The sequence below is a fragment of the Thunnus albacares genome, chromosome 2 (assembly GCF_914725855.1).
Source record: "Thunnus albacares chromosome 2, fThuAlb1.1, whole genome shotgun sequence".
Taxonomy (NCBI): domain Eukaryota; kingdom Metazoa; phylum Chordata; class Actinopteri; order Scombriformes; family Scombridae; genus Thunnus; species Thunnus albacares.
This window is the reverse complement of record NC_058107.1, coordinates 27,105,940-27,119,384: the sequence shown is the minus strand read 5'-3', so window position 1 is coordinate 27,119,384 and position 13,445 is coordinate 27,105,940. Positions and strand designations below refer to the sequence as shown.

Genomic DNA, 13,445 nt, shown 5'->3' with positions numbered 1-13,445 from the left:
TGCCTGGGATCCTGAGATGTTCCCAGGCCAAATCGGATATATAATCGCCCCAGCATGTTCTGCCCTTATATACCCTTACCTGCTTGGCAGTCAAAGCCACATTATTTATGATTTTCTTCCTTTACATAGTTTACATAATCATTTCTTAACTATAATTACATTATATTGATACAGTATCATCAATGTCATCCAAACTCTAAATTTTACAGCACAATGCATATTCTGTTTTAGGGTTTATTTCTTTCTAACAACATCAAGTGTTAAGCAGAATGGATTGAATGCCTCACCAGGGATGGTATTGTCCAAAATGAAAGCGGCAGAGCCTCCGACAAACATGGCAGTGGTGAGGAGCACGTTCAACACTTGGTCAACCCCAACTATGCCTGAAAAAGAACGCGAAGAAAGGTCAGTAAGTGACTGAAATATGTATTTGTTTGTAAAGGGGATGTGAAACAAAACTGATATCTCTAAGCAACCTAATTCTAGTCATGCTGTATGTTCAGTAAATTAATTTATTCACAGTCATTTCTTGATCAATAATGCAAAAACAAAACAAAACAAATCACATCCATCCTAAAGAGAAACCGATAGACAGAACTACAAACAGAGAAAGTTGAGTTGGGGATGTAACACCTAATGTTTGCAGTTTTATGTGATGTAATAAATCATAAGTGTCCTGTTTAACTTGAACAAAGAAAACGTCTCAAATGTTGGAGGAATTGCAGCTGTGGCTGTAAAGATGAGGAAGAGTTTGTACAGAAAAAAAAAAGTTGGTTGCATGGGCTCATTTTATCCCAGAAAAAACAACACCGAGCAAAACAAAGGCATTGTAAATACTGTCAGAAAGAGAGTTGGGAAAAACAAGTTATTTCCATCGCAAGAAAAACAACAATATCCCACCTACAATATGACATGCATGGCTAAGGAGTAACAATAGAGAAGTCATACACCGCAGACTACATGTCCTAAAACCTACAGCGGGAATGCAATAACAGATGACATAAATGTGTTATTACATTCATATAATTACTTTTTTTGATGCTTAAATGCTTAAAAATGTTTCTTAGCAACACAATATGACTGAATGTTAATCTTGTGCAAAGGCATATTTAAAAATCTATCTTTCCATCAATCATTACAGAGTTAATGTGACAACTAATCTTAATGCTTATTTCAGGTGACAGGTGAACGCCCGACCCCAGTTTGTCTACATGTGGGTTTCTCTTCCCTCCACTCACCTGTGACCAGCGGGTTCTGTTTGAGGTAGCTCGGCAACATCAGCCCAAAGAAGATGGAGAAGCCCAGAACAAAGAGGTTCCTGGAGGAGTTGAGGTCGACAAACTGCAGGTTGGACAGTCCCACCGCTGTGATCATACCGAACAAGGTGCAGAAGAGAGCTCCCAGGACAGGGTCAGGCAGAGAGGCAAACAGGGCGCTGAATTTACCCACAAGCCCCAGCAGCAGCATCATGGCAGCTCCATACTGGATCACACGTCTGCTGCCCACCTGGAGGACGGATTACAGATCAGCGGGATGTTAGGGAGCCAGTTGGAGCGTATTAGGAAGCTTTTATAAACTCAGTCCCCTCTCCGCTCTGCCTCCATTTGTGGCGGATGGTTCGGCATGTTAGCAGCCACCCGAAACCAGCGAGTGTGGCGGGTTAGAGGACAATGAAACCTTCCGACAGACAGTAAACGTCAGTGTTGACTTGTCATTCTCCACCACCCCTTACTGGAAGCACAAGTGCTGGATAATGGAGGTATTGGATTACTCTCAATGCATTCTCATTGTGGGTTTAAAATCACAAAAAATGCAGTTACAAAAGCAAAAAAGAACCATCATTTTGTGCTCAGCTACATAAATTAGATTTATCTTGTTTTTATATATTATATTGAAACAAGAGCACAAAATGTATCTTATAGCCAATGCTACATCTAAACAGGGCATAATAAACAGTGTGCATGGATACTAGGTACTATCAGTATCCATGGTGACTCATCATCATGTCAGAGGGTGGTGAGTGTATCCCAGTTTATTTATTTATACTCGCTCCCTTCAAGGAGGGACACTTGGTATGAAGGCTTAGTGGGTGGAGACTGGTTTGGGGAAGGACCATTGTGTTAAGTTTATTTATTTGTACAATCAAAGCATTGCTGCATTTTGTTGTACTTGATTTTTTGATTGTTGCTGATATTGTGGTGAGCATTACGATGTTTGACGTCTGTCCTGTCTTTAACTGTAATATTCTTAGTTGTTGCTTTATTTGTTTGACAAATGCCACAGACACGGAAAGATTTTCTAAAATGATTAAAAACAAAACTAACCAATGGTAAAATTGTTATAATAACTCAATAAGTGTGTGCAGGAGAGGAAGGAGAAGAATAAACAGGAACAATAAGAGCAGATACAGTAAAAACAGGAACACAGAGTCAAAAACAAAATACAGAATAAAGAAAAGGTTAAATAAGTAATGGTGTTAGTTACCTTTGTAATTCCCAGAACGCCTATATTGGGACTGGAGGAGGTTGAACCATTTCCTGTCCCGAAAAGACCATCCAGCACACAGGAAATACCCTCTACAAATATTCCCCTACAGACAGAGAAGATAAACAACCCAATTACAGTATCTTCCAGAGAGTAAACTACCCGTGCCCTTTTCTCACAAACAACCAGCATATTAAAGAGTATAAGGAGGAGTAGAAATGAAAGTTACCTATTGATGGCATGGATGGGAGGTGGAGGAGCACAGGAGAGACGGGCGCAGGCGTAATAATCGCCGATCGATTCGATGATGCTGGCAACCACCGCGCTCATCATGCCGATCACACCTGCAGCAGTAACTGTTGGGAAACCCCACTGGACTGCAGTGGTAAAAACACAGTGTGCGTCAAAACTGAGAAACAGCTGCATCTGAACAGAGAACATCTCAAAAATAATACTTTACCACATCACCACAGTTCCTTTAGTCGTTGTCAGAAAACACCAATAACACCTGCCTTTCCCTTAACTACTGTATGTTACATTACTGACTATTCATCTCAGCAAAAAAACATCAGAATATGTGAAATGTGGGCAACTCTAAATCCAGGAAAAATGCTTTTTGTACATACTGAAGTGACAACAGAGCAATATTTTTGAAAGCTTTCATGTTTCATGCGTAGCAGAAAAATGAACTGCGGCAAAAATCAGCGAATCTGACGTGTATGAAAAGGTCCCTTTCAAGTCCTGACACCTGCCTGCAGCTGCTGGGATTATCACAGCTAAAAGGAGATGAGGCATAACACTGACAACCCCTTTTCTACAGCCTGTTCTCATAAACAAACTTACAGGGATAAGGGATCTTGAACCACGGTGCCGCTGCTATGATTCCTTGGCGTGCGTCTGTGCGGGCGTAGAAACCGTACTTGTCCTTCACAGGTGGGAAAACATCCGTCACAGTGAAAATGAAGCATAACAGCCAGGAAACCAGGATGGCCATGATGATCTGGGTGCAAGAGAAATGAAAACAAATACTTTTTAAATGATACTTTTAGACACATTTTAACATAAAGAGGAAATAAGTGAAAAAAAAATTGTTGCAGAGTGTTGCGTAATGTTTCCAAGGCTAGGGCATGTTGGCAGCTACAAAAGAGAGTCCACTTTAACATTTCTACTATAAAAAGTGACCCAATAAAAATCAAAAGAACAGTGGGATGTTCTTTGGGGAGACAGCAAAAAAAAAAAAAGACTGATAGGCAACTTTATTGTGAGTTTAAAAAGAAAGTGAGATATCCTTTGTCTGCTGACAGTTTTCATGTTTAATATATCACCACCAGAGGGCAGGAGGAGACTGATTTACAGTCTGCACAGTGGCACACAAAGCAGAAAACCTCTTAACCTTCCAGAGAGAATGAGATTAGCTGTGTTGAATAATTTGTGACTGTGATGGGAACTCGGGAGCTTGTAATGGAGCGCAGTTGTAAAGGAACTGAAGGTCACTTCATTAAGCCAAAGAGCAGAATATTTACTGAGGAAAAAGTTCACAGTTGCTAAAAGATAAAAAAAAAAAAAACAAGGTGTGTGTGTATTTTTTTTGAGAAGGTCTGTACTTACAGGGAACATTTTGAAGACCTGCAGCCTATAGGAGGTCCAGCCTTTCTTTGCTTTGTAGATTGGCAGAGGGAAGTGAACATTTCTGGCGTACTGGGAGAAGAGCAGCACCAAGAAGATAGTCCTGCAGACAGACACAATCCTCAGTTTGGTGTATCATATTCAGAGTAAAGTGTCTTCTTATTCATTATTCTTCTTCTTCAGGAAGACAATGTGAATTTCAGCAACAACTTATCCTGTTGTATGAACATTGTTCCACTTCCTCCTGCCTCCATCTGACTACGACCCCGGAGGCTTCAGAGCCAATCAATTATCTTAACCGCATCAGAAAGAGCAAATCAGTGGCAATTACAAGCACATATCCTCTGTCCCTGTGGAGCCAGGGGAGAGAAAAGGCCCTCCAGCTACAGTGTAAACAGCCACAACACAGCAGGAACTGATGTCATACCACCTGAACATCACAGCTTTGAAGTGGATCTTCCCCATGAGTCAGTGGCCTGTATCTTTATAGTCTGTATATGATCCAGTATGTTCTTTTCAAGTAAAATGAGTCAAAACCCAGTATATGACTGGACCATGTATGGTCAATGTGTGAAATTGTGGCCAATCTGTTACAGGGGTGAGTCAGTGGTTGTGTCTATAATGTGAATTCCTAGATATTAAATGTTCATCTGCAATTTTCTGTAATGGTTCCAGTTACATTTGCTGGTTAAGTGTATTGATGTAGCATATCACATGACATGGTTAAGCAACGTTTGAGTAATAAAAAAAAAAAATTCTAATTATCTGTTAACTCCGTCTGCTCTTTCATCTGTTTCACTCTGCTGATGTCTCTCGTATTTCACTTTTCATTGAGTGTTTTGTCAGAGTGATTGTTATTTGTGGTGCTTTAACTCTGCGCTCTCCCTCATGCCTCTATGTTCCTTTTTTCTGCCTCTTTCCCGGTTGATGATCATGGAGGCTGCGGTGGAAATTATAAATAAAAAGTTTGACACCGTTTTGGGTGCAAATTCAGGAAGCTTATCTCCACACAGTAACCGCAGTTACAGTCAAATCAAGCGCACCTGCAGAGCAGCTGCCCCACACTAAACTGATATAACAGCTACATGAGTTTCATGTCTTACCTGTAAGACTCGTGTTTTAATGCTGCTGTTCATCATTTGATGAGAGAACGTCAGAGAAATAAAAAGCTTGCGTTCTGGTATTAGTTCAGTTATTAAGTCCAAACGCACCACGGAGCATCTCTCCTGCCGGCTACTGACAGCGCTGTCAGCCCGAGAGTCGATCACACTTGACAGTAGAGACGATGGTACGCGTCTGTTTAAAACAGGAGTTTAGCCAACTCCACTGCATTTAACACCAGAGCTGACAGCTTCAGAGCTCGGAGAAGGAAACACAGTCACTCTGCGTCGTGCTGCTGTTCTCCGCTTCCTTCATCTTGCGCTGATTCTTTTTGAAAGAGCAACAGCCAATGAGGAAACTCCAACACTGGGCTCTCTGCACCAATGGTGTAACTTCATCACTCACACACTCACGGACAACCACGGTTATAGGGCTGGTCTGTGTCTGGTCCAGCCAAAAAAATGCTTTCTTTCTGTCCCAAGCTCTTTCCCCAGACCTCTTTTCTGCTCAATTAAGAGAGCCAAGAATATTCTCAGCCATCTTTTTTTTTTGCACATTTAGACTACACAATGTTCTCTCTGTTGAGGAAGGAATCTAGAAAGGTTGTTTTGTTGGTGCAATTAAAGTGAATCGGTTGTGTGAAGAGAATCCGCTACAGGCTAAGTATTAAATACTTGGCTGTAAGACTCATTGCAGTTTCTTATGAACAGTTTGAGTGATTTCCAATAGTAGTAGTGTTTCATAGCAGAAAAGAAGTCAAAATGTTTATAGAAACTCATTTCCTGCAGCTTTTTACACTACAGTTGTCCATCTGTATGCTCAGTACGTTCCAATTTTTTCCCCAAAATATGGCAAAATGCACCTGCTGCCCTGTTGCACTTTGACAATCTGGAACATACAAAGCAAACAGAGCAGCAACACTTTTAGGATGTTTTTGTTGACGCCTGCATGTGAGTCTGGACTTACAGCATAGCGATGCCCCAGTGTTTTCCAGCTCTCTCCCCTGCGGCCTGGAAACCAGACAGGCCGATGAGGGCTACAGTAGGGGTGATGGTTAGAGGTCCAATGTACTTCAGCAGAATCCCGGGTAGACCCAGCGCCCCGATACACACCTCGACCAGGGACGACACGATGATAGCTCCTTGAATCTGACAGAGAAGGAGAAAAGGGTCAACGAAACAAAAAGTTTTAGATAATAATAATCAGAAGGTAGCATTAGCTACCTTTAGACGGTACAACGACAATCATATAAGTTTATTGCACATCACATTGTGCTAGACACCTATAATAAAATCACAATCTCAGTCAGACTGCACGATATCAATTTGAGACGTGTCAGATTGTGCGCTGAATGTCCGGTGAACTGTAGCACTATGATGTAAATAGAGAGAAGAATATGAAAGCAGAGGCACGTTTTCAGCTCCCTCATATGTTTCAAAAAGTCACAAAATTATTTTTCATTTCAACTCCATCATTTTGGTTTTTGCGTGCCATGAACGTATTACGGAGAACAAGTGTGTTTTCCCCCTAAAACTGCACTCGCACAATGTGGCGATGTCCAGTGTATTCTGTGTCACTTCATGTCGTATTCTAATTCATTTGCTTGTTTATTGTGGGTCGTAGCAGAAGTCACATTGTGAGAATTTCATCTTGAATTTCTGACGCTGTCAGAATTTTGTTTCAGGTTGTCTTTGGTCGCCAAAGCTCGTGATAGGTCGGTCAGTCGGTGGACTAGTCTCACAGTGTGATCTCGGACCACCATTTTGGATCAAGGACCAAAGATTTTACTACGTTTCTCTCACGACTGTCAACTTTCGTCTCAGACAGCCCAAAATTGCACAGTGTAAGAAGGTCTTTTAGACATTGCTGGTTGGTTTAAAGTCAAGTTCATTTTTAATCAACTGCAACTGTTATCTTTATAGTAAACCATTGTAAAGGGGCAGACTCAGAAGGATATAGAATAATATTGACTAAAGCAAGTGTGATTTTAAGAGAGAGATTTACTTTAAATTAATCCTTCTTATAGTTGCAAGATGTCAATTCTTTTCTAATCCTTTACTAAATAATAACTGAAAATAGAAATCTGTAGTCTTTTTTTTGTTGGAGGAGATGGGCTTTGAGAGCTAAAAATGTTTATTTTTAATTTGACAATTCGGGGTGATAATCGTGTTTGTGGTCCTGTCGTCATCTGTCTTCATGTTCTCTTCTTCGCCGGCACGTTCCTCCTGCTGTCAGCCCGTCGATGGTCCAGTCAACAATTTGATTAAGTCTGATTGAGTTTAGTGTCATTTATGCGTCAGAGAAAAAAAACATGACTCAACTGGCTTACGCAAACAGAAAAGGTTAATGCAAATTAGCAGCTCCTGTCACAGAAAACCAAACCCCGCAGCCATATACAGTCACAATGTTCCCATCTGCAAAACCTCTCCTTAGACTGCCACCGTTTAAACATAACGTTAAGAAACATCAGTTATTCAACTATAGTTGTATAAAAAGTTGCACAAGGAGTTATTCAACTACAGCTGTTATTCAATTACAGTTGAATAACAACTCGCGTGTTGGCAACGTTTAATTAGTGCAAACATCCTGTCTTTGCTTTAGAGCGGTACCTTTTAACTGTTGAACATGTCTATCCAGTTTTCATTTACACCGCTTTGCTTTCTTTTCATTTCATTCCTTCTCTTCCCACCTTTCAAGCGTGTGTGAGTCTTTTATTTGTCTCTCTGTGTCTCACCTCTCGTATCCTGGGGTGCCAAATATGCTCTGTGTGGAGGAGCTCTGTGCCATTCATTGCTGGAATCGCTGCTCATGGAAAAAGACAGAGGGATGAAATTGGAAAAAAAAGAGAAGTAAATTTGATCACAATATGAAGTTAATTTAATCACAATATGGATCACAATATGAAACAACTCTAATTATTAGTTATATTTGGAGCGCAGAGCGAGATAAACCAGCTAATCCAGTTTGAGGCAATTTAATTTCCTACTGGCTTTGATGCTGACAGTATTTGGTTTTGGGATCAAAGTAAACCAGGTCTGGTTACATTCCAGATGGGCATGTCTGCATTGAAATGAGTCAAGAGAGAGACAGAAGAGAAGGAGAGATGTTACCTGTACTGTTACACTTCCATTTGTCCAGCGACAGGATGGCCCTGGCTGGTGCGAGGAAGGCAAAAGCGCTGGCCTGGAACAAAGGCAACCTGAACACAAGCAAACACACACACCAGCACAAATGATCAAATAGACGATAAAAAATGTATTTCAGTGTCAAAAAAAAAAAAGCCTATTTTCTCTCTGGTGCCAGCCATTCAAGTGACAAGACATGTGAAATACAGAGGGTGTGCTATTCTTCCTTGCAGTTATTCCCAATTATCTAAATCATAATAATCATTAACAGCATGGACTGTGAGAATCCCCCTCTGAGCCTTTTGTTGGGTAAGTCAGCTAAAAACAGGATGGGATAGTCAGACCAGTTATTGCAGCCACAGATTTCCCTCCTCCTTCCTCATTCTCCCCTCAATTTTCTTCCATTTCCACTGAAACACACTCATGTACACATGACATTTTCTTTTTTTTTTTTTTTTTTTTTTTTGGACATAAGCAACAGTCAACCATGCATTACAACACGGCTGCTCTTTTTTCTTCTCCCGGCTCGAATGACGAGGAAGGAGACATCGGCAGATCAAAATCACAGATGAGACGGGTGAATAAACCATAAAGACGTCACATCAGTGAAAATGTCACAGGCAGAAACACAGAGTTGGGAAATAAGGGAGTGGAGGAACATTGATATCTTGAGAAAACGGATGTGAAAATTCATTTGAAGAGAAAACAGCCTTTACTAGTTTGTTTTAATTATAGAGTAAAACCTGCAGTCTGGCACCAAACCAAATTCCTGATCGAACCATCGTTTATTTGAATTTGAATATTCAACCCCCGCCTACTTCACACGGTCACATGTAGTCTATATATGCACTTCATCTTTCCCCAGAAAAGCATTTTTTGCTCGACCTCACTTGGCATTTTTCCACTTCCCTCCGGCTCCCACCTGCTCTTCACAAACTGTCTCTCTCTTCCTCGCTATATTTCCTTCAGGTTTTTCTCCCCGCCCTCCCCCCCGCATCCTGCCGCTTATCCTCATCTTATCCGCTCTTCATCTCTTTAAACTGCCTCCTCAGACCAAGTGTCGTGCATTCAGATATCTCCAAAAGGCGTCTAGATATGTCGTGATAAGATTTATCATTCTCCACTAAATATGCATATCAACTTACATCTGTTAATAAAACATTTCCATGTTGAAAATAAAAGATTGAGTGTTCTTGTCATCCAGCAGGCAGGCAAAAACTTGCTCAAGATGTAACAAACACGCTTAAAATAAAAAACTTCACACGTCACTTGTGAAAATGGAAATGTGCTCACGTAGATAATGCTGTTTGATAGGACAGATTTTCAGTGTGTGAAGCGATTTGAGTCCAATTCTTCACTGATGCAATTTGTGTGATGTGAATGTGACCACTTGTGATCAGATTACTGTTATTATAATATAATATTACACAAGTATTTTGGTGCTTAACATGAATGTGCCTTTCACACGTCTTTCATGTTCTTTGGCTTGTTGTCTAGGTAATGTAAGTATAATATCTTTTCCCCCAATTGCTTCCTCCTCCTCCTCACTTTCTTTCCATTCACTGGTATTTGATAGATAGGCACCGTCTTGTCACCTCAGCCCAGCACTGCCTCTGTGAGAGTGTGGGCCATTTGTGTGATAGGAATGCCACTGATGTTGAAGCCAAGACCAGACTTGACTGTGTCTTTCTTTGTGTTCAAGAGCGAGGAAGAACTGAGTATGAGATGGAGAAAAAGGTCATTCTTTGCCTTAAACGGGACACATCTCGCTTTTTGTGTTTTTTCTCTTATTATCTCCGCCAGGTGTAAGCCTGGAGGGGATCATGCATTTGGTCATGTGTGTGCACACGTGTGTATCTGTCCGCAGCTAATCTCACTTACTACTGGACCCGTGAGCCTCATATGTTTTGTGCACATTTATGACTGTATGCTCAAGGACCTCTTGCGGTTGCGGCGATTCACAACTTTTGAAAAACTTATTTTATAACACTATTCCTTATGAACCTATAGTAAAGCTTAGACTTTCATCTTTTCAGCAGTCCTCACCATTTTACAACATGTCTTATGACATAGCAAAAGGCCTTTCGGCAATCGGCTAGGCTAAAAAAAAAAAAAAAAAGTCAGTTGCAGGCCACATTTTGACTTTTGTCATGGCTAAAAAACTGACAACCATAGAAAAGTTCGGTCTCATCTTGAACTGGAGCATCTGCAGATTAATTCCATACCCGACAAATCCCTGTTTATATTATATTCACCACCATCTTGACTGTAAGGGAGCCGGGAAGGACAACTGAGTGAGATTCAATTCTTCTTGGTTTGGGGAGAGAGAGAGAGAGAGAAGTAGGGAGAGGTTATATTTTGTGGTGTGTTACAACAAGATGTTCAAAATAAATAACGTCTAAAATGAGAAGTTTGGACTTATCTTCCCGTTTATTGTTTCCTTATCGTCTTGATGCCTTTTACGCTCTATGTAAAGCACTTTGTATTGCATTGTTGTTGAAATGTGCTGTACAAATAAACTTGCCTTGCCTTATTAAGTTTATACAGTTAAGCGAACCCAGGATGCTCAGTTACAATACCATTACATTATTCTATGCATCCTAAAGAAAACTGAGACTTTACTATACAAAAACACTTTATTAAAAACTGTGCATGCATCTATACAAGAAAACTTACACACCTGGCGAGATCTACACTCTACTGAGTGCACTCTTCTTATTTTTATACTGTTACAATGTCAGATGTCTATTTTAAACATCGTCTACATTGCAAAACTTGAGGTGAACATATGTAAAAATGCTCCCTGAAAGTCAAAAGCCAAACCTGCTCTACTTCCCCATCGAACTGACCACAGATGATTTGTGAATGACGACAGCTGTCTGTTCTGTACTTTCCGTTGCTGAAGTTGTTCATGTTGTCCGCTCGCATTTGAGTAAAGTACACTAAGTTTAAAATGCATTTTTATATTTTATATGAAATAACAAAATTTTAAGGAAAAAAGGCCATGATAAAACTACATATACAGTACCAGTTTGGGCATAGCTTCTCATTCAAGTGAATGGGAAGATGTGACTGGTAGTGTATGCTCGCATATAATTAATCCCAATCATTTACTCGACTCTTTTCCACAAGGTGTTTACCACCACATTTATGTCATTCAATGGATTAAAAAAAAAAAAAAAGTCTCTCAGATCCTCCCGCAGAATGTTTGAATAAGAACAAAAAGAAGTAGGCTGCACACTGTTTGCACACTATTTTAATGGAGGCATCAGTCAAGGTCATCGAGTTGGTGTCAAAAAGAACAAAGTGTGTCTGCTTTTGTCTGAATGAGGTGATTTGGTTGGAGAGACGGCTGCTGCTGCACACTGGAAACAATAATGAGAAACTCAGAATCTGTTTCAACATGATGGAAAGATTAGTTTTAATACAAAGAAAGAGAGAAAGAGACACAGAGAGAGATTTTACCTCACTGGTTCCTGTTTTATAAAAGAAAAGTAGCACCCCATGCCATCATGACCCGGCTTTTATTAAAACTCTGATCTAAAAAATGTGATTATATCCATGGCAACAGGTGATGTTCATGTCAGATTTATCTATTATTATATAGATAAATCTGACATGATCTAACATGACATATTATATAATATTCATTATCTATTATTGGCGAGTGATGGGACTGATATAACCCCCAGAGTTGAATCAGGTGAATCATTACTTACGCAAACCGGATCACGTTAAGTACGGTTTGATATATATATGTGAGGAACAGCAAAGAACATCAGAAACACAAGGTGGTGAACTAAAGACATGAACAGATTTACAGGCACAGATCAACACGTCTGAGAACGAATGAACACCTGGAGGCAGGGTGAGGACTGAGAGAAGACAAAAGACGACAAGAAGAGGAATCTGTGAGAGCAGGTTGACGTGAGGTGAGACATAAAAAAGATGGTTTAGATAACAGAAAGCAATCAACCTGACAAAAACTGGGTCAAATGGGCTATTCATGACATGTGCATACTGCATGGCCCAAAGCAGGGACTTCCCTTTCGGTTAACAAGCAGACAACAAAGACACGGCTGTGTGTTTAAATCGATTATAGTATCAGCGTAATTCAGACTGCTTGCCCAGAGTTGATGTAATAGTTGAACTGCGTATGACTCCCTCCGCTGGCCAGGAGTCAAACCCCACATGTCTTTTAGTTCCTGACATCTCTTCAGCATCAGTTTTGTTTTCTCATTTCAGAAAAGTTACTACTGGGAAGTTAATTTCTTAACTGCCCATGATGACTGCAGTCACATGAACGAAACAAGGAACTCTAAATGTGCTTAACTCCTATTTTGGTTGAAAATGTGCATATAAGAAAGCTTCAATAAAATAAGAATCTAGCTTGTTAAAATATGCCTACTTAATTTATCCATAAATCAATAATAAAAAAATACTGTTAAAGCTCCAGGAACCCACCATGACTAAAAAAAAAAAAAGAGAGAAGAGAAAGATGTATAAGCATGTACTTAATGCATGCAGGCACACTTAAACGTACTCCAGCATGACATAAAGAGGAAGGATGGAGAAAGAGGAACTTGATGTCAACGATGGCCGTCGTCGTTAAGGAGGTACTTAGACAGAGAAAGTGAGAGAACAAAGGAATGAAGAAGGGAGGAGGTGAGAACTGAAAGAGAGAATACAATGTGAGACCTGTAGAGAGGCTGCAGGTTAGTTTGTGTGTGGATGAAGGTATGATTGTACTGTATGTCCATATGAGTGTTTTCTCTCTCATACTGTATCTACAGTGTGTGTGTGTGTGTGTGTGTGTGTGTGTACCTGCAGCCCAGCGTGGTCTGTAGCAGGGTGGTGATCCCCACACAAAAGAAGATGGTCCCTATCAGCTGGCTGGTGGCCCACTGGTCGAAGCCGACGCACATCGCCTCAGCGAGGAGGAACGGCACCGCTATAGTTCCACTGAAACATGTCAGGTAGTGCTGGAAAGACAAGAAGCAACGGTTTGTATGTGTGTATGTGTGTGTCTCTATTGTTAAGACTCAACTTGACACCAACTTTAATCACAGTACAATCTTTAAAGATGTTCCCAAAACATATCTGATAACA

At 40.4% G+C, this 13,445-nt stretch overlaps 1 protein-coding gene across 4 annotated transcripts in view; it reads right to left on the bottom strand.

Annotated features, from left to right (window-relative positions):
- slc23a2 (solute carrier family 23 member 2) overlaps positions 1 to 13,445 on the bottom strand; it is a 43,849-nt gene that overhangs the window by 4,732 nt on the left and 25,672 nt on the right. For all 4 annotated transcript variants that reach the window (XM_044376004.1, XM_044376005.1, XM_044376008.1 and 1 more), the window contains 10 exons: positions 13,161 to 13,318; positions 8,322 to 8,410; positions 7,946 to 8,013; positions 6,178 to 6,359; positions 4,093 to 4,213; positions 3,328 to 3,484; positions 2,714 to 2,861; positions 2,485 to 2,590; positions 1,239 to 1,506; positions 288 to 383 (listed from right to left, as the gene is read on the bottom strand). In XM_044376004.1, coding sequence (XP_044231939.1) covers positions 288 to 383; positions 1,239 to 1,506; positions 2,485 to 2,590; positions 2,714 to 2,861; positions 3,328 to 3,484; positions 4,093 to 4,213; positions 6,178 to 6,359; positions 7,946 to 8,013; positions 8,322 to 8,410; positions 13,161 to 13,318 — 1,393 coding nt within the window. The remainder of the gene's footprint in view (positions 1 to 287; positions 384 to 1,238; positions 1,507 to 2,484; positions 2,591 to 2,713; positions 2,862 to 3,327; positions 3,485 to 4,092; positions 4,214 to 6,177; positions 6,360 to 7,945; positions 8,014 to 8,321; positions 8,411 to 13,160; positions 13,319 to 13,445) is intronic.